Genomic DNA, 16,582 nt, shown 5'->3' with positions numbered 1-16,582 from the left:
TTGTCATATAAAGCCTGGCATGACCATCGTTCTCCATTGCCAGACCATACGAATGCTTGGACCCATAGTTTGTTTTCGTCTTCAAGATGACCACCCGCGATTCAGAGACCACGAGCACCCCATTCTTCCAGAGAGACAAGACGCACACTTGATCCCTCCCACGAACAATCCTCCGGACAATCTCCCCGCTGTGGATACGTCTTACCACCAGATCACACCCGGCCTCCATAGACAGCCTAAACTCCCTGCTCGGTGAGACCAAGCTGTTCCCCTCGGGCAGCGTCGATCCCTGGGGGTGACTCCCGCCAACTAGAGACGTAGCAAAGACCCAGCAATTCCCGGCGTCAGGGTCAACGCCCAAACCAACGACCGTGCTGACTGGGTGAACAAGGAAGTTAGTGCGGTCAAACCCAAGTAGTTCACCGCTTGATCCACCACCTCCTTCAGGCCTATCGTCAGGATTGCTGTTGAATGGGGTTTCCTGGAACTGATACTCAATCCCAAAGTAGCCGAGCACTATGTTGACTTCGCCAAACCAGCGTTGCGTGCGACCCACGTCTAGCAGCTCCGCTCGGATGGTTGCAATCATCCGCCCAACGCTGTCTAGGAGGTCGCCCCCTGGGAGGCTCGCGCGACTTGGCGCAATGGAGCAAACGTCTGAGTTCTCAGTGAAAGCTAGGCTGTAGAGCCACACTCTCACGCGGACATAGGCATCGTTTGCGTACTCCACCACGAATCCCACGCTCCTTCCTGCAAAGTAACCAAAATTGCCTCTAAACCTCCTTCCCACGAAGGCCTCGAGGCGATTCATGAGGTCTTCGACGTGCTCCACGGCAAGCTGTGCAAAACCAAGCCGCCACCTGAAGATTCCACCAAACTGGCGATTAGCCGGGGGCTGTCCATGGCAGAGATCAAAGCTCATGAGCAAAATTAGAATTGAAGCTGCAACGAGGAGCACCATGTTTCTCATGTTTCTTGCTAGTAGTGCTAGTGCTGCTTCCAATGTGATAAATTATCTCCTGTTTATACGATCGTCCTTGGTTGATCACAAGTGTCTCAAGATAGAACTTGGCACAGATGAGTGCACTTGGCATATTGGCTGATTAAAGTTTATTCAAACAGCACTATTCTTGAAGAAAAGAGGAAAAGGAGTTTTGTCGAGTATTTCGTTTAGTTAAAGGGTTTAAGTAAAAAAAACTAAGATTTTTTGAATATTCAAGGAATCCTTTAGTTAAGGGTTTAAGAATGGAAAGACTAGGGTTCTTCCAGAGCGCGGTCGCAATCGCCCTCCGGCGCCGCGATTCCATGATTCGTGGCTTGTGTAGATCGCGGCAGCTGCGGAGATTGAGGTGCCAAGCGAGGGGCATGGCGGCCGCGACGCCTGTTGAAGTGAAATCGCCAGTGCAGCCTGTGCGAGTCCTTTTCTGCGGCCCCGAATCGGTGTTCCCTGATGGATTCCGGTGGACGAAGAGGTATTTGGAGCCGCACAGCCAGATCGAGGTGAGCGAGGATTTCTTGTGCTTGTTCTTGCGAGTGTCGTTACTATGTTCTTGTTTGCCCAGGTCGACGCTGTTCCTTGCCAAGAAATTCCAAAGGTTTTCCACGAATACGACATGTGCGTGGCGAGAATGGTGAAAGTGGACTCGAGCTTGATCTCTCTCGCCAAGAGAATGCAGCTTATCTGCCAGTTTGGTGTTGGCCTGGAAGGTAGTCCAGCATTGTTCTTGACTGGAACTCACGATTCTTGACAGGTGTGGACGTTGAAGCTGCGACTAAAGCTGGGATCAAAGTAGGAAGAATTGCCAGTGATGCCACTGGAAACGCTCTTTCGTGTGCTGAGCACGCCATTTATTTGATGCTGGCTCTTCTTCGTGACCAGGTGCTTGCGAGAGTTTTCTTATGTTCTAAAACTTTTGGATTTGCCTTTCAGAAAGGGATGGACAAGTCTGTGAGCGAGAAATGCCTGGGATTTCCTACGGGTGATACTTTGTTTGGAAAAACGGTAAGCGCTGGATTTCTCGCATCGATTCAAGCTTTTAGAGTTTGCTTTCTCCAGGTTTTTATTGTTGGCTATGGAAATATTGGCAAGGAGCTCGCGATCCGCTTGAGAGCTTTTGGAGTCAGAGTTCTTGCGACTAAACGTTCGTGGTCCAAGAAGAATAGTTCTCTTCATCCGGAAGGCAAGGCTCTTGAAACTCTTCTTATGATCTTTTTTCGTTTTTTATTTGGTTATCTCTGATGTCGTAGTTTCCAGACAATCCTCTTCTAGCAGATGGCCTGATAACTCGTAAATCTCACCAGTTGTTTCAGTACCTCAAGGAGAACGAAGATTTGCTGGTGGATGAAAAGGGCAGCGGGGACTCTTTATACGACTTTGCAAGCCGAGCTGATATCATCGTTCTGTGCTGCCTCCTTACTCCTGAAACGGTAAGTAAAAGCCATATCTCCTTTCGTCGTGGAATTCCTGACAAGTGCTACTGTCTGTAGGCTGGAATGGTGAACGAAAAGTTCGTAAACTCCATGAAGAAGGTATCGCGTCGCGTTTGCGATTCTTCCAGTCTAATCTTGCAAACTAAAACAGGGAGCGCTTGTTGTCAATGTTGCCAGAGGTGGGCTTTTGGACTACAAATCCGTGAGAGATGGCCTTGAGACGGGGCATCTGGGAGGACTGGGTTTGGACGTTGCTTGGCACGAGCCATACGATCCTCAAGACCCGATTTTGCAGCACCCCAAGGTCATTCTCACTCCCCACGTCGCTGGAGTGACACAACTCTCGTACGCAAAGATGGCCCAGGTAAAAAACCAAAATCTTTGTCTTCCCGTGATTTCTACACTGTTTTTATCCACAGGTGATCGCAGACTGCGCCGTGGAACTCTCACACGGACGCGGTGTGTCGGGTCTTCTCGAGCTAGTCAATTAAGTTGACTCAAAAGCTCCGATTAGTCAAACGCGCTAGTCATCGACATCAATTCGATGACGTCACAAGAATGTGTTGACTTATTCAACGGTGGTCAAGCTAGCATCGACCAATGACCCCACGCGCAAAATCTATAGTGCGTTGGAAATTTTCGTTACCCACTCAACCTTTGGTAGACAAGTGCACATTATAAGCATAATTGGATTTTTCGCATCAAACAAACACTAGAGTGGTGTCTGGGCTGGACTGAGAAAACGATTGATCCTCTCATCCACAAAAATCATTTATATACTCCACCATTGTCTTAGCTCCATGACTCAAGTTAAATTCCTTCTTTGCTTCCATCACTCCCTCCCTCTCTCCATGGCTGAAGTAAGAGCCTTCGTCATGTCGATGATGATTCTTCTCGTCACTCTCGCGAGCTTTGCGGGAGCTGCCGATCCGGATCCACTCACCGATTTTGCGTCGTCCACCGCAGAGAATAACTTCCCGTATCACTACCCCAAGCCGCAGCAGCAGCAATCGCCGGACTCGTCCAAGTTCGTGGTTCGTGATGTCTTTAAAAATGGCGACGTCTCCAATGGACCCGGCGGAGTTCGAGCAGGGCTCTCGACCAAGATCTTCCCGGCTATGGAGTAAGAAAAAGCAGCCTTTTAGTTTGATCTTAGATGAGATCAATCGTGTGCTTACCTCCTAAACTCCTTGCAGCTCCCAGGGACTCACTTATGTCCACTTCAACATGACTCCCTGCGGTGTTAATTTGCCTCATACGCATCCGCGAGCAACTGAGATGCTTACCATGGTGTCTGGAGGGCCGCTCCAAGTTGGTTTTGTAGACACTGAAGGTAAGACGTTGTTGAGGGGCGATTCGAGTGATCGAACGGAGTTTTTTCGACTGCAGGGAAACCTCATATCAACGTGTTGCATCCTGGAGATGTTACGATCTTCCCTCGAGGAATGCTCCACTTCGAGGTCAATGTCGGAACAGAACAAGCGTTTTACATCTCGGCTTTGAACTCACAGAATCCTGGAACACTGGTAAGCACTCTAATAAGCATTTTAAACAAAAGAACTAATCGATCGAAAAACTTTACCAGACGAGTGGAGGAGCGCTGTTTAATGTCCCCGCGCGAGCATTAGCAGCAGCTCTGAACCAGGATCTTGCATCTGTGTCGAAAATCAAGGATACGATTTTCAAGTATAGCTCGCAGCTGCAGATGACTCCCCCGAACACTTGCGTTCCTGGAAAAGACGTCACAACTACGTTTTAGAAGTTGCCAAAGCTCTAACTACACTACTAAAAACCTTGACTTGATGAGCATATGTTCTTAGAGACTGTTCGTGTTGATTGTTTTCCCTGATCAACGAAGGACCCATCTCGATCAGAAGGAAAATATAAAACTGGCAAAACGTACCTATATGTGTACTTGGAATTCTTTTTGAGTGTATAACTTCCAGCCGGAGCTGCCTTTGAACTCCAAAACTCTGGAGTGATACTTAATTAATGAAATCCTGTGCCCCACCGAAACATACGATTTGATCTTGCGTTGGAGCAGTGCGTAAAGCTTCGATTCATTCGTCATGTCAAGTGCGCTCGTTGCCTCGTCGAGAAATGCCATCTGAGGCTCGTGTAGAAGCAGCCGTGCAAATGCCACTCTTTGCTGCTCTCCAGAGCTGAGCACGTCTGACCAGTCACACACTGAGTCCAGGCCTCCGACTCTTTGTATTAGATCTTCCAGGCTCACTTCCTCAAGCACCTTGAAAAGTTCTGCATCCGAAAAGTACTCTGATGACAGTGCCGGAAATAATAGCTGTTGTCGGAGAGTTCCCAGAGGCATGTAAGGCTTCTGTGGCAGAAATATTGTCTTCTGTAGAGGCACCTGGATGATACCGGCGCCTTTGCTCCATAGGCCTGCTATCACTCGGAGGAACGAGGATTTTCCACAGCCTGAAGGCCCCAAAACCAGTAATGACTCCCCAGGAAGTAGCTCGAATGATAGATTGTGGATAAGTTGGGTGCGAAGATTTGGAGTCGTCACTGAAAGACCGCGAACAACAAGGCCTTCCCCTTCTTCACGAGTTATGGAACCTACGCAAAGATAATAGTTTCGGTGAGCTAGACCAAAAATTTTCTCGTACCAGAAATTGGAGCTTGGCTGTCCGTCAAGTTCAGCAAAGGATGACCATCAGTATCGTCTTCGACGTGCAGCTGTATGGCGCGCTTGCTCGATTGTCTTCTGTAGCTTCCAAACAGCTGGTCATGGATACCCAGTGCAATGAATAAGGTGTCCAACCGTTCTGTTTGTGCTGCGAGCCCACTGAAGAGAAGGTTTCAGTTGGTGGAAATCGAAGATCCAGTAACGCACCTGAAGCGATCGAACTTCAAAATAATAAAGGACATGGACGTTAAGATCTTGTGGAAGGCCATGGCAGTTTGAGATATAACTCCAAATTCCACCTGGAATAGCACGCCAAATCAAGAACGAATCACAGAAAAGAAACACAATAACCTGGCCGGAGAAAAACTTTGGAGCAATGATCAGGTAAGGAACAATAAAAATCGAGAACTCATAAGCATTACTGAACAACGATAGGTGTCTGTCCCATACTATAAGTTCTCGCATGTTTCCAACAAGAGAAGCTAGAAATGCCTGCATAGTCACGAATTAGCTATGGCCTTCTTTATGAAATGTGTATTACCTTCACGGAAGCTACTTCGTGACCCTCACCCCTGTAAAAAGCGATACTTTCAGCGTTTTCTCGTACACGAACCATTGAGTAACGAAAATCAGCTTCTTTTTGTAAGTTCTGTTGTTTGTTATGTAATTACTTGTAACTAAACAGATAGCACAGTACCTGATACTTTAGATGCATGATCTTCGCTCCAAAAAATCGAACAGTGACATATGTTCCAACGATGGAATACGCAAGCAAGAAATACACGAGTTCTGGAGCAATAAACCTGCAATGCAAACACGATGTCCTTCCGAGAACGAGCAAACAAAAGGAACATACCATAAAACTCCAGTAAACGCGCAGACATTCAAACACTTGCTGGCAATAATTGCGAGGATATCGACCGCATTGAGAACAAAGTTGGATACATCTTCGCAAATTCGTTGATCCGGATTGTCGACTTTGCCTTCCATCTTGAGGTCAAAGTAGGCTCTATTCGCTGTTCATGAGCAAAGAATTAAAACCAAAACCCTTGGTAGAGCACAAAGCTCTCAACTGAAATAGCTTGTCAGCAGCAAATTTGAAAGCCAGACCCGCCACTCGACCGCTAGAAGCTCCTGAAAGAACAACGAGTTACTCGCAAAGAAAAAAAAAAACGAGGAGCTAAAGAATGTAGGCTACCTGGCTATACTTGTAGAACGCTAGAAGAGGAGTGGCCACCACAACAACACCGATGAATTTCCAGAGCGCCTTGTGGAATCCAGCGACGTCTTTGTTTGACACCGCCGTGGAAAGATCCCGCTGGATGTAGGAAATCGACACCATCACCCCTGGCGGCCGAAATATTTTCCAGCATCCTGGATCAGATCGAGCTAGCCGGAAGGAAATGCGAGGCATACCTGCACAGATCGCGCAGAGGAGGAGCACGATCGATAGCAGCCAGTAGGCCTTGCGCTTGCGATCTCCCCGGAAGAACACCGCGGCGACGCGCCAGACCTTCCTTAGCAGCCTCCTCGACGGCATCGCTTCCGCCATTTCGCCTCTCCGGGAAGAAATGGACGTCCTCTCTTTAAGGTCGGCACTGCTTAAGCATGGAGAAACGAATATGCTATGCTTTGCCCTAAAAGAATATTCAGAGCATATACCATTTAACTCCTTTTCGAAAGCCTCTGTTTTAGGGTGGAGGGGCCGAATGGCGCACCGCGGCTGGGGGCGCCTCGTAAGTAGATCATCTAGGATAGCAGCAGCATCGATCCGGCCTCCCGCATTTCATTCGGCAGCTCAAGATCTCCTCCGCGGCAGCTATCCCGCGAGGAATTTCAGGATCGCGGAGAAGAAGGTCGCGGATTTCAAGCAGGCTGCTGTGTCCAAGGCGCTGGTGGCACTGCGAGCTGCCGAGAATGTGTCCAACACCGCCTGGAATTCGATCGCTGGAACCTTGCAGCCGGTTGCTCGACGCATTGAGAATTTGGACTCGGGTTACAAGGAAGCCATGGCGCTTCGCTTGGAGGCCTTTTGTAGGAGGAACCGGCTGATTCTTCTTGCTGCTCTAGGCTCTGGTATGTCCATAGTTCTCTGGAAGGTGATTATCAACATTAGTGAGCTGCTGGTGGGATTATCGAAATTCTCCTTTCAGTTTGGATTGCTCGCTCTTACGACTTCGTCAGTCGTTTGCGCGGTAGGCATATACATTTCTACTTCTTGTATCCTTTTTTGATCTTTTTCTCTTCTTTACTGCAGGGTCTAGCTCTGAGAACGCGACACACCATCAATCCCGAGACGGTTTATGGAATTGTCATGCGCAAGCTGCAAAGTTCTGCCGGATTTATGGAGGTGATGGGCCATCCAGTTGTTGGTGGAAAAGTTCGTGCTTATTTTACATCCGGGGGTGACTTAAAGCTCCAGGACCTCAGGCCAAGGCTGAGCTGCAAGCGGTGCTTTATTGTGTTTCCAGTCCAAGGCTACGAGAGACGAGGCATGGTGAGCAGCGAGGTCATCAAAGAGGGAGGACAGGTATGCTTTTCAAAGGTTTTTTTTTTTTTTTTTTCTTCGCTTTTTCTGATTTATGTGAGATATTTTCTGCAGTACCATGTGAAGCTGCTGGCTGCTGACATTCCAATGGATACATCTGATGAGAGGTTATATGTTGTCGGGGATGACCGTGATTTCGAAGCTTCCCAAGGGCCATATTTTGAGCTCCGAGACCCGATTTTCAAGGCGATTGCTGCCGAGCGGGAGTTTGATGTTCTAGATGAGATTGAAGCCAGTCAGCAGCGCAAGAGGTTCTTAGCCAAGCTGGATTCAACCATCAAAAGAGTACAACGATGGGCTAAGCGTTCAACCGAGTTGTTGAAAAGATGAAAGCTTCTGGAGGATGACTGAGGTACGTTCTTTTGAATTTTCAAACCCATCCAAATTTGCAAACCAAATAAGTTTTTTGTTCGGTGCGAGGTGACGTTTGGAGCGTTGAAGCAATAAAGAGTTCGAGAAGGCGGTGACTTGGACGAGAGAAAACGCCAACGTGGTAGCTCGGTTACCCAGCGTGGAGCCGACGTGGAGCCGAGATTAACTGGCGCAACGGTTGGCGGAGTCAAACAAATGGAATTTCCCTCGGGAAGCTTCCGGCAGGGTGTGAGGCCGGCTTCACACACTCCAGGGCAGAATAAGTCTTTGGGTTAGCCAGGAAGACGCAGGTGTAGCAACGAGCGCTAGTCAACACGAGATCCATAGAGATGAGAGCGTGGAATTGGCCATTCCCCGCGATAGATATACCCAGCAGGGATTTGTGGAAGCGGTAGCGAGCACAGGGAAGCATCAAAATCTAATTTTGGCGACAAACACTCCAGATCTGGATCAAGCCTTTTCGTCTCGAGAGCAGCAGCAATGAGCAAGATCAGCAGGCGGAAGTCACCGAGGTTCGGCTCTTCCAAGGGGAAGCAGAATCCATTCCAGAACCGAGGGATGGACAAGTTTAACGAGGTCTACTCCGAGCTGGAGAAACTGCGAGCTTCGATTGCCGCTGAGGAAGGGGTGTCTACCTCGGATGTTTGGTTCACGAGGGGCACGTCCAAAGGAAGGGACTGGGTACCGGTTGTAGTTGGCAGGAGCCGCTCATCGTCCATCCCTTCTCGAGGGGATTCGCAGCCTCTGACTCGGCTAGACAAGCAGAATTCTTCCGCGGAGAGCAAGACCGGTGATGACGTTGTCTCGGATCAAGCTTCCGTCGAGGAGGAAAGCCATAGCGTCAAGGATTGCAGCAAACAATCTTGGCTGTCCGTCAAGTTTGAGCAGCTTGTCTACGAGTTACAACACGGGACGAGGAAGGCGCTCAAGGCAATCACATTGTTCATCATGATAGTCGCGGCGATAGTGGACGTGCTGATAGCGGTCGTGGCCGGCATCACCTCGTCTTTCATCGCCAGGCACTTGAGACCGATGTGGGCTCGTTACCTTCCGGTGAATTTCCCGCAGCAGCCCAACATCGACCTCAGCTTTGCGCGTCCGGTAACAATGAGATCACTGCCGGGCTCGATGAGTTGTGTTTCGGCCCCTACTTCCCCGAGGCAACCCCATCAGTTTGGATCAGGTGGAAGTTTCAGCAACACCAGCGACTTCAGCAGGACAACGTCAGCGAGCACACCGGTGAGCCCGGTGATGAGCTGCTCGACGTTTTTCAGCTCGGACAAGCCGCAGGAAGTCGGAAGTCCGGCCCACAGACACCAACCGAGGAACAATCCATTTCAAAGCGAGCAACAACAGGGTGGAAGTCCGGCGCACAGGCATCAAAGCGAGCAACAACAAGGTGGAAGTCCGGCCCACAGACACCAGCCGAGATTTCAAAGCGAGCAACGAGGTGGAAGCCCGGCTCATAGGCATCAAACCGAGCAACAACAAGGTGGAAGTCCGGCTCATAGGCATCACAGCGAGCAGAGAAGCCATCACCAAAGCAGGCTAAATCATCTCCAGCAGCAGGAAGAACTCGAGAGCTGCGTTGGTGGCAACGGTGGGGGTGCTGTCCAAGTGATGCTCATCGTCGTGGTGATCCTCTTCGGGCTCACCAGCACCGGGATGGTCGCGGCGATCGTGTTCGCGTCCATGGCCTGGTTCGTCTTCCCGGCCGCGAGAAAAGTTAGCTCCAAGCCATCGAACAGGACAATCTTCCAACACGACGAGTTGAGAAAAGGCTTAAGCGTGTGACAGAAGAAACTGTAAATCATTTCTCTCTTTTGGGAATTGTCAGGCATGATCATTTCCAAGCAATGTTTTAAAGGTAAACAACAGTGGATCCAGAAGTGTCAAAGGTCGTACAGTGATCGTACAGTGTTTTACGTGTGATCGTGCAAAGATTGTAAAGAGAAAAACAAAAAGATTGGAAGGTATGGAATAAGCCGCCGATTTTCTTTGTTAAGTTCACGTGTTCTTTGGAAATGTGAAGAGCGTGGCCGGCTTGCCGATGTGGCAGATGTTTGCCAGGTGGGAAGCTGCGATTCGCTACTTGGGGTTCTTTATCCTGTCCACGTGGTTAAATCTTTGCCGTTGTTTTCCCAGATGGAGATAGGGCTGAGCTTCTCGTTCTTAAATTCTAGCAAGGTAGGAGGATCGTATCCGCTAGGAAAATGGCAAGCGTTTGCAAGCTAAGTGTGTCATTCCACCCGAATGCTCGGGCGAATTTTCGATCTAGAGTGCACAGGGCGAGTGTTTTGCGTCCACTTTGCTGCAACACTGGCACTCCGAGCTCCCTGGAGAATTCTCCTTCTCCTCCAAAGAATCGGGAGACAAAGCTACTGAGCTCGTTAGATTCGTACTTCAGCAAGCTCCAAAACAAGAGTAGCGCTGCGAAAGACGTTGCGGTGGAGAATTCGGCAAGCTCCGGGGCTGTGATCGAGGATTCGAAGAATACGTCCAGGGATTTACAAGGACTCGACGCTCTCAATGCCTACTTCGACAAAATGCAAGTTCCAGCCACCAAAGGTAGTGCCATTTCTTTCGTGTTTTTCTTGCTAGAGATTCATCAATCGCTAACACAGTTTTTGCTTCCAGACGTTCCGAAAGAAGTGCCCAAAGCTCCAGTAGAAGAAGATGAGAAAGTTCTTAGTTTTCTACACGAGCTAGACAAAAGCTTTCAAAAGGACGACGCTAAAACTCTTCCTACGGACTTTGCTCCAAGAAATGCTTCTACTTTCACGTAAGTACATACGAAAAAAGAAGTAAAAATGAAGAAACTCTCTGCTTTTCCTGGATTTTTTTTCCTTTGATTCTGTTTTTACTATTTGTTCTTTCGCAGGAATGTGATCATAGGTGTAAATGCCGCTGTCTTTCTCTTTGGTCTCGCGAGCCCCGTTCAAACTCCCGAGATGGTCGAAGTTCCTCTCCCGTTTCTAGTCGGAGCTAAGATCAACTCCCTCATTGCGGATGGACAGTGGTGGAGACTAGTCACTCCAATGTTCTTGGTAAATTTCGTGTGAACTTAGTTCTGCCAACTTCTCATTGTCTGTTCTTTGTGTTTGTAGCACGATGGTCTCATCCATATCGGCCTCGGTGCCTGGGCTCTACTCTCCTTCGGTCCGGGAGTGGAGTCCGTCTATGGTCCGGCCGGGTTTTGTATGATCTATCTACTTGGAGGAATTTTCGGGAACATCACGAGTTATTTCCTCACTCCAGCTCCAACAGTCGGTGGCACTGTAAGTTTTCTCCAAAACTTTCGATCTAGTTTTGACACAAGTTTTGGCAAAATGATGCTGTGACAGGGTCCTCTTTACGCTCTAGTCGCTGCATGGGCCGTCTACATTGTCCAGAACCGCCAGAGTTTCGGCAAAGAGATGCAAGCAGGGATCACGAGTGACGTGATACAAAAGATCCTCGTTATGAGCGCTCTACACTTGGCTTTGACGGATGCGTTGCCTGCTGATAACTGGTGAGCTAGTTTCTCGAAAACTATGACGCGTAACTTCGCCAAGTTTCCAGTTTCTTAAACTTTTGCGTGTTCTTACAGGACTCATGTTGGTGCGGCAGCAGTAGGCACTTTGTTTGGTCTTTTGGCTACTCCAAAAGCCGGTCAAATGAATACCCGGCTAGAAGATCTTGATGACAACATGGTAATGTCTGGCGAAGCTCCGGAGTTCCAGCGCTTGACGCAGGCCTTCGCGCTTTGCATGGGAGTGTTTTTTGTTCTTTATAGCTTTGGAAGTCCTGCAGCAAGCGAGATGCTACGAGTTCTCTCGCAGGAGAACGACACGGATTTCCTGTAGTCGTAGCGCTTGGGTAAGAGGCAATTTTATACTCTTCTACATGAGAAAATTTTTGCTCCTTTGTTTATAATGCAAGGCTTCTCAAATGGTGACGCTCGAAACGAGATAAGGTGGACAAGGATGCATTGGACAACTCGTCTCCCTCGAAGGATGTTCGAATATCCAAACGAGGACATTTAAGAGAGACTATTTGCCGTGTCAACGAGAGGGAAAGGAGGAGGCAATGGATATGGGACAGGATTATGTCAAGCTGGTGACACTCATCGTCGCGTTCCTCGCAGCAGGTTTGTGCTTGATTGATCCTTGGTTTGGAAAAATCTAATCTTTGTGCGTGATCTTTCCAGGAGTTTATGCTCAACTTCAACTCCCATCCTACGCCTTGAAAAATTATCCTCTCGGGAAAGCCTTTGCGAATCCAAACCAGCAGTGGCATTTTGCGACTCTGTGTTTGAAAAACCAGGTGAGAGAGTTTTTCTTTTCTTTTTTTTCAAAGTTTTCAATCATATATGTTTTGTACAGAGCTCGTCTTGTACCAGACTTGACTACCATGGTTCTCTCAACGTTACCAGCGTCCCAGACTATTGCGGGCCTTGCGCCAACCAAACCTTGGTAGTGCTCAAGTGTATCGACCGAGTTAAGTCCCACTTCCTCTTCACGAACAAGGCAAGCACAGATGACGTGAGAAGATCGCTCCACACTGGCTGCTCCACCGGTAAATTCCCCTTTCCTAAGATCTAGAATCCAACTTTTCCTTCTAAAAAACTCATTTTTTTTCCCCAGGAAACTTCACGATCGTTCCCAGTGCGAAGAATGTGGGGACCAAACTCACAGCGTCGTTTTGGATGATACTCTTTGGAACTTGGGTCGCTGCTAGAGTATAAAGCGACAGGCGCCAACACTTTTAAGAGAATTCTCTACAAATCGCTATAGTACGTATAGCTTTAAAGAAAAAAAGAAGGAAGCGCGCCCACAAAGAGACTTGTCAAATAAAACTCTCCCCCCAAAAGTCTTTGACGTTATCGGAGTCAATCGCCAATTTTTGACAATGTTCATCCGTACGCCTGAGTGTTCTTCCGTACTCTTGATTGTGTTTAGCGTGTTATTTCGTACGTGTGCGCGTTCTTCCGTACGTAGTACAGCAGTGCAAGATCTTGCCGCGTGGCACTCAGAGAATAGTCAAATATCTGGATATTCGAATCCAGTTTGCGAATAAATTGACCTTCTTCCTTGCATGAGGCTAGGGCTTTGAAAATCCCAGAAGACGACGACCACGAACGTGCACATCGCGGCATCGAATCGCCAGTAGGTAATCTGCGCAGATTTTCGTGCTCTACCATTCTCGATCGCGTTTCCTTCCATTGCTATCGATTTCCATCCTCATTCTCGATTCTCTTGCCGGCATTTTATTTCCAATCTCTCGCATTCCATCTCCAATCTCTTGGCATTCCTCTTCCAGACCTGTGCTTGCAATCCCTGATTTTTGGAGTGAAAAGGTCTTTCCTGGACATTTTTTTTTTCCTCCACTATACCTGGGAAGATCTTTGCTTTCATCACACCTCTCTCTCAATCTTTGTCACACTGTTTGCAGGAAGGGGGCAATTCTTCCGCGAGCTCAGCGATGGCGCTCGAGGTGCTGACCGCCTTGGACAAGGCCAAGACGCAGTGGTACCACTTCACGGCCATTCTCATCGCGGGTATGGGCTTCTTCACGGATGCTTACGATCTCTTTTGCATCTCCACCGTCACCAAGCTCCTGGGAAGGATCTACTACTACGATTCAACCACTGGAAAGCCCGGAGCACTCCCAGCAAACGTAGCGGCGGCCGTCAACGGTGTGGCCTTTTGCGGGACTCTGTCCGGCCAGCTCTTCTTCGGCTGGCTCGGTGACAAGCTGGGACGAAAGAAAGTCTATGGGATGACGCTCATGCTCATGGTCATCTGCTCGATCGCCTCGGGTCTCTCCTTCGGCCACACTGCCAAGTCGGTGATGACAACGCTGTGCTTCTTCCGGTTCTGGCTTGGATTCGGCATCGGTGGCGACTATCCTCTCTCGGCCACGATCATGTCCGAGTATGCCAACACCAAGACGCGCGGGGCATTCATCGCGGCGGTGTTTGCCATGCAAGGATTTGGAATCCTGGCCGGCGGGATAGTGTCGCTGGTGATCTCCGCGGCGTTCAACCATGCTTATCCGGCGCCATCTTTCAACGAGAATCAGATAGCATCCACTCCAACCGAGGTGGACTTTGCGTGGAGGCTCATCTTCATGCTCGGAGCCATCCCGGCGGCGCTTACGTTCTACTGGCGGATGAAGATGCCCGAGACCGCTCGCTACACGGCTCTAGTGGAAGGGAATCTCAAGCAGGCCACGCAAGATATGAGCAAAGTTCTCGAGATGGAGGTGGCCACGGAGCCTGTCAAGCATGAGTCCCCGATGCGGAAGCTAAAGTTTGGTCTCTTTACGAAAGCGTTTGCGAGGCGACACGGCCTCCAGCTCCTGGGCACCACGACTACATGGTTCTTCCTCGACGTCGCCTTCTACAGCCAGAACCTCTTCCAAAAGGACGTTTTCACCGCGGTGGGATGGCTCCCGGGGCCTGGAAGTATGAGCGCGATGGAGGAAGTCTACAGGATCTCGCGAGCACAGACACTGATCGCGCTGTGCTCCACGGTTCCCGGGTACTGGTTCACGGTGGCTCTCATCGACAGGATTGGACGCTTCACCATCCAAGTCATGGGCTTCTTCATGATGACCGTGTTCATGTTCGCGCTCGCCATCCCCTACTACAAGCTCCGCGGGGACAAGTGCGGTGACAGCTTCTGCGGCGGCCACCACATGACGTTCATCGTGCTCTACTCGCTCACCTTCTTCTTCGCAAACTTTGGGCCCAACTCCACCACTTTCATCGTCCCCGCGGAGCTCTTCCCGGCCCGGCTGCGATCGACTTGCCACGGGATCTCGGCAGCGGCTGGAAAGGCCGGAGCCATCGTTGGAGCTTTCGGGTTCCTCTACTTGTCGCAGAACCAACACGAAGGGCAGCAGGAGCATGGCTACCCGACTGGATTGGGGATCCGGACGGCGCTACTGATGCTGGGAGGATGCAACGCTCTGGGGCTCCTGTTTACGTTCTTTGTTCCAGAGACAAATGGACGGTCGCTCGAGGACTTGTCTGGCGAGAACGAGGAGGAGATGTCTGCCACTCCAGCGGCGCTCCAGGATGTATGAGAGAAGAGAGAAAGAAAAGAAAGAAATTTCTCCTCTCGCTGTAGTACTTGAAAGTTTCCGGAGAACTTTAGCTGTTTGTACGAAGATTAATTTCTTCATGTTGGCATTCATTGCAACGATTGTCGCATGATGCTGGTGGTGTGGTGTAGTTTATCACTGCACTGCCCGTGCTAGTTCTTGGTGATTTTTGGTGTGGAGGATTCGCTAGCAGGATTATAAAATGGGTGGGAAGAGGAAAGTCCCTGGTGGTCCTTGAAAATCTGGAGGAGTGAGTGTTGAGCTTGCCTCATAGCCGCATCCAGTCTCCAAGGTGAGCAGCCTCTAGTTGATGGAAACATGAAAGTAAAGGAAAGTTGGCAAAAGGAAGTTGGCAAAAACTTCAGGAAAAGGATTAGCTCGGGCTTAAGCCATGCTATATAAAGTTAAAATATATATAACTTAAATTATAATTATATACTTTTATTCAATTATAGTTTTTAGAATTAACTTTAATTTTGAATAGTCAGATGGACAAAAAATATAATTTAAAGAATTTAAAGTACTTTAAAAATATTTAATAGAAACAATAAGTAATGAATTATTTTTAATTTCAATTAAATGAAAGAAAAAATTTTTAAAATGAGAAAAGATTACAATATATCTTAATATAATAGATGTGTAAGCGACTAATTTTTCCATTTTACTTTAGTCACTTAACCACACCTCCGACCACTTGGAGGAGTCTCATTCACCACCTCCATAAGTCCAATTTAGGACTTAGGACTTGCTAGCCCCGAGAATGGCATCTATGCCACTCAACATTTGCACTTGGTCCAGGTGCTCCACGTGTCCAATCCCATGACCGGCACTCAAAGGTACCACCGACATGGCAGCCTATTATGCTAAGGCCATGCCCAATCACCTTTGCCACACTGGTAGTCCAATACCACTTGCATCGCAATCTTAGCTCTCCAAGACTAGGCAATCCATCCGTGAGTGGTCATCTCAGATCCACTCCTTAGCATCCTTAGGATGCCCACCGACAAGGGGAATAGCCTTCCCTAATATCCCTCTGTCAATCTCCACTAAGTCCCTTTCTGCCCCTGACCGTGTTTGCCAACACTGCCACTGGATCGAGGCCCACAGGCCCGACCACTAAGTCCCACGGTCCTCTGGGACTTCCTCACCACACGACTGAGTCCTTGGTCACTACCCCAAAAGACTACTCCTCTTCCTTTCCACAGTCTGGGCCTTTGGGACAACATTTCGAAACACCGTGGCCTTACGCGAGCCACCTGGGTACTCTCCCCGCCTTCCTCCCTTGGGTGCTCTAGCCATGGGCTTAGAGCGAGGTTCCGTTGAGCCACGCCTGGTATTCAAGTAGGTAGTGCCACCCACACTTGGACTGGGAGCATCGGCCAGTCGATCTCCCGGGGGAACTAGAGCCGGCTCTTGAACACTTCACCAAGCTACCCCGCTTGTCGGTCCGTATTCACTCTAGTCTTGGACTTCCCAGTGGTCAGTTCATCACCCAA

General features: G+C 49.1%; 8 protein-coding genes across 12 annotated transcripts; 7 read left to right on the top strand and 1 right to left on the bottom strand.

The window, feature by feature from the left end:
* The first annotated feature begins 1,261 nt into the window (after nucleotides 1-1,261).
* On the top strand, nucleotides 1,262-3,225 carry LOC9647129 (D-3-phosphoglycerate dehydrogenase). Its single transcript, XM_024661715.1, has 9 exons — nucleotides 1,262-1,500; nucleotides 1,563-1,707; nucleotides 1,752-1,879; nucleotides 1,931-2,002; nucleotides 2,057-2,180; nucleotides 2,255-2,427; nucleotides 2,488-2,529; nucleotides 2,582-2,794; nucleotides 2,850-3,225. Exons 1-9 carry the CDS (start codon nucleotides 1,306-1,308, stop codon nucleotides 2,919-2,921), a joined length of 1,164 nt encoding a protein of 387 aa, XP_024517483.1. The 5' UTR covers nucleotides 1,262-1,305; the 3' UTR covers nucleotides 2,922-3,225.
* LOC112341505 (germin-like protein 1-3) lies at nucleotides 3,206-4,217 on the top strand. The gene is made up of 4 exons (XM_024661721.1): nucleotides 3,206-3,553; nucleotides 3,627-3,763; nucleotides 3,820-3,956; nucleotides 4,016-4,217. Exons 1-4 carry the CDS (start codon nucleotides 3,231-3,233, stop codon nucleotides 4,187-4,189), a joined length of 771 nt encoding a protein of 256 aa, XP_024517489.1. The 5' UTR covers nucleotides 3,206-3,230; the 3' UTR covers nucleotides 4,190-4,217.
* Nucleotides 4,047-6,690, bottom strand: LOC9661751 (uncharacterized ABC transporter ATP-binding protein sll0182). Its single transcript, XM_024661707.1, has 12 exons — nucleotides 6,494-6,690; nucleotides 6,276-6,424; nucleotides 6,151-6,211; nucleotides 5,934-6,093; nucleotides 5,775-5,880; nucleotides 5,619-5,726; nucleotides 5,429-5,569; nucleotides 5,285-5,376; nucleotides 5,058-5,236; nucleotides 4,334-5,007; nucleotides 4,224-4,275; nucleotides 4,047-4,160 (listed from the first exon to the last, which is right to left on the bottom strand). The coding sequence occupies exons 1-10, from the start codon at nucleotides 6,627-6,629 to the stop codon at nucleotides 4,334-4,336; spliced, it is 1,806 nt and encodes a 601-aa protein (XP_024517475.1). The 5' UTR covers nucleotides 6,630-6,690; the 3' UTR covers nucleotides 4,047-4,160; nucleotides 4,224-4,275.
* Nucleotides 6,691-6,785: 95 nt separating this feature from the next.
* On the top strand, nucleotides 6,786-8,385 carry LOC9661647. 3 transcript variants are annotated; one of them, XM_024659775.1, is made up of 4 exons: nucleotides 6,786-7,176; nucleotides 7,231-7,272; nucleotides 7,335-7,607; nucleotides 7,680-8,385. In XM_024659775.1, exons 1-4 carry the CDS (start codon nucleotides 6,787-6,789, stop codon nucleotides 7,953-7,955), a joined length of 981 nt encoding a protein of 326 aa, XP_024515543.1. In that variant the 5' UTR covers nucleotide 6,786; the 3' UTR covers nucleotides 7,956-8,385. The 3 variants fall into 3 exon arrangements, with proteins under 3 accessions (XP_024515543.1, XP_024515538.1, XP_002962751.2); XM_024659770.1 differs by having other exon boundaries at nucleotides 6,786-7,272; nucleotides 7,680-7,977; nucleotides 8,028-8,385; XM_002962705.2 differs by having other exon boundaries at nucleotides 6,786-7,272.
* Nucleotides 8,359-9,886, top strand: LOC112340770. Its single transcript, XM_024659746.1, has one exon. It carries the CDS (start codon nucleotides 8,478-8,480, stop codon nucleotides 9,789-9,791), a length of 1,314 nt encoding a protein of 437 aa, XP_024515514.1. The 5' UTR covers nucleotides 8,359-8,477; the 3' UTR covers nucleotides 9,792-9,886.
* Nucleotides 9,887-10,160: 274 nt separating this feature from the next.
* On the top strand, nucleotides 10,161-12,002 carry LOC112340448 (RHOMBOID-like protein 9, chloroplastic). Of its 2 annotated transcripts, XM_024659760.1 has the most exons (7): nucleotides 10,186-10,565; nucleotides 10,635-10,779; nucleotides 10,879-11,044; nucleotides 11,105-11,275; nucleotides 11,342-11,508; nucleotides 11,587-11,855; nucleotides 11,919-12,002. In XM_024659760.1, exons 1-6 carry the CDS (start codon nucleotides 10,211-10,213, stop codon nucleotides 11,840-11,842), a joined length of 1,260 nt encoding a protein of 419 aa, XP_024515528.1. In that variant the 5' UTR covers nucleotides 10,186-10,210; the 3' UTR covers nucleotides 11,843-11,855; nucleotides 11,919-12,002. The 2 variants fall into 2 exon arrangements, with proteins under 2 accessions (XP_024515523.1, XP_024515528.1); XM_024659755.1 differs by lacking the exon at nucleotides 11,919-12,002 and having other exon boundaries at nucleotides 10,161-10,565; nucleotides 11,587-11,912.
* Nucleotides 11,924-12,871, top strand: LOC9661646. Its single transcript, XM_024659782.1, has 4 exons — nucleotides 11,924-12,126; nucleotides 12,187-12,302; nucleotides 12,362-12,554; nucleotides 12,623-12,871. The coding sequence occupies exons 1-4, from the start codon at nucleotides 12,066-12,068 to the stop codon at nucleotides 12,721-12,723; spliced, it is 471 nt and encodes a 156-aa protein (XP_024515550.1). The 5' UTR covers nucleotides 11,924-12,065; the 3' UTR covers nucleotides 12,724-12,871.
* A 203-nt stretch (nucleotides 12,872-13,074) lies between these two features.
* Nucleotides 13,075-15,198, top strand: LOC9647128 (inorganic phosphate transporter 1-1). 2 transcript variants are annotated; one of them, XM_002962703.2, is made up of 2 exons: nucleotides 13,075-13,148; nucleotides 13,431-15,198. In XM_002962703.2, exon 2 carries the CDS (start codon nucleotides 13,461-13,463, stop codon nucleotides 15,066-15,068), a length of 1,608 nt encoding a protein of 535 aa, XP_002962749.1. In that variant the 5' UTR covers nucleotides 13,075-13,148; nucleotides 13,431-13,460; the 3' UTR covers nucleotides 15,069-15,198. The 2 variants fall into 2 exon arrangements, with proteins under 2 accessions (XP_002962749.1, XP_024519038.1); XM_024663270.1 differs by having other exon boundaries at nucleotides 13,099-13,144.
* The last annotated feature ends 1,384 nt before the right edge of the window (nucleotides 15,199-16,582 follow it).

This window comes from Selaginella moellendorffii, unplaced genomic scaffold (assembly GCF_000143415.4).
Source record: "Selaginella moellendorffii unplaced genomic scaffold, v1.0 SELMOscaffold_2, whole genome shotgun sequence".
NCBI lineage: Eukaryota > Viridiplantae > Streptophyta > Lycopodiopsida > Selaginellales > Selaginellaceae > Selaginella > Selaginella moellendorffii.
The sequence above is the reverse complement of the archived record's forward strand: the minus strand, read 5'-3'. Positions and strand labels throughout refer to the sequence as shown.

Coding starts and splice junctions, on each gene's coding strand:
- LOC9661646 (XM_024659782.1), top strand. CDS start 12,066: ATGGATATGGGACAGGATTATGTCAAGCTGGTGACACTCATCGTCGCG. Junction 12,303..12,361: donor CTCTGTGTTTGAAAAACCAG/GTGAGAGAGTTT, acceptor TGTTTTGTACAG/AGCTCGTCTTGTACCAGACT. Junction 12,555..12,622: donor CCACACTGGCTGCTCCACCG/GTAAATTCCCCT, acceptor TTTTTTCCCCAG/GAAACTTCACGATCGTTCCC.
- LOC9647129 (XM_024661715.1), top strand. CDS start 1,306: ATGATTCGTGGCTTGTGTAGATCGCGGCAGCTGCGGAGATTGAGGTGC. Junction 1,708..1,751: donor GTTTGGTGTTGGCCTGGAAG/GTAGTCCAGCAT, acceptor GATTCTTGACAG/GTGTGGACGTTGAAGCTGCG. Junction 2,181..2,254: donor TAGTTCTCTTCATCCGGAAG/GCAAGGCTCTTG, acceptor CGTAGTTTCCAG/ACAATCCTCTTCTAGCAGAT.
- LOC112340770 (XM_024659746.1), top strand. CDS start 8,478: ATGAGCAAGATCAGCAGGCGGAAGTCACCGAGGTTCGGCTCTTCCAAG.
- LOC9647128 (XM_002962703.2), top strand. CDS start 13,461: ATGGCGCTCGAGGTGCTGACCGCCTTGGACAAGGCCAAGACGCAGTGG.
- LOC9661647 (XM_024659770.1), top strand. CDS start 6,787: ATGGCGCACCGCGGCTGGGGGCGCCTCGTAAGTAGATCATCTAGGATA. Junction 7,273..7,334: donor CTTCGTCAGTCGTTTGCGCG/GTAGGCATATAC, acceptor TCTTTACTGCAG/GGTCTAGCTCTGAGAACGCG. Junction 7,608..7,679: donor TCATCAAAGAGGGAGGACAG/GTATGCTTTTCA, acceptor TATTTTCTGCAG/TACCATGTGAAGCTGCTGGC.
- LOC9661751 (XM_024661707.1), bottom strand. CDS start 6,629: ATGGCGGAAGCGATGCCGTCGAGGAGGCTGCTAAGGAAGGTCTGGCGC. Junction 6,094..6,150: donor GCTGCTGACAAGCTATTTCA/GTTGAGAGCTTT, acceptor GCTCATGAACAG/CGAATAGAGCCTACTTTGAC. Junction 5,377..5,428: donor CAAAGTTTTTCTCCGGCCAG/GTTATTGTGTTT, acceptor GTGCTATTCCAG/GTGGAATTTGGAGTTATATC.
- LOC112340448 (XM_024659760.1), top strand. CDS start 10,211: ATGGCAAGCGTTTGCAAGCTAAGTGTGTCATTCCACCCGAATGCTCGG. Junction 10,566..10,634: donor GCAAGTTCCAGCCACCAAAG/GTAGTGCCATTT, acceptor TTTTGCTTCCAG/ACGTTCCGAAAGAAGTGCCC. Junction 11,509..11,586: donor GCGTTGCCTGCTGATAACTG/GTGAGCTAGTTT, acceptor GTGTTCTTACAG/GACTCATGTTGGTGCGGCAG.
- LOC112341505 (XM_024661721.1), top strand. CDS start 3,231: ATGACTCAAGTTAAATTCCTTCTTTGCTTCCATCACTCCCTCCCTCTC. Junction 3,554..3,626: donor AAGATCTTCCCGGCTATGGA/GTAAGAAAAAGC, acceptor AACTCCTTGCAG/CTCCCAGGGACTCACTTATG. Junction 3,957..4,015: donor CACAGAATCCTGGAACACTG/GTAAGCACTCTA, acceptor AAACTTTACCAG/ACGAGTGGAGGAGCGCTGTT.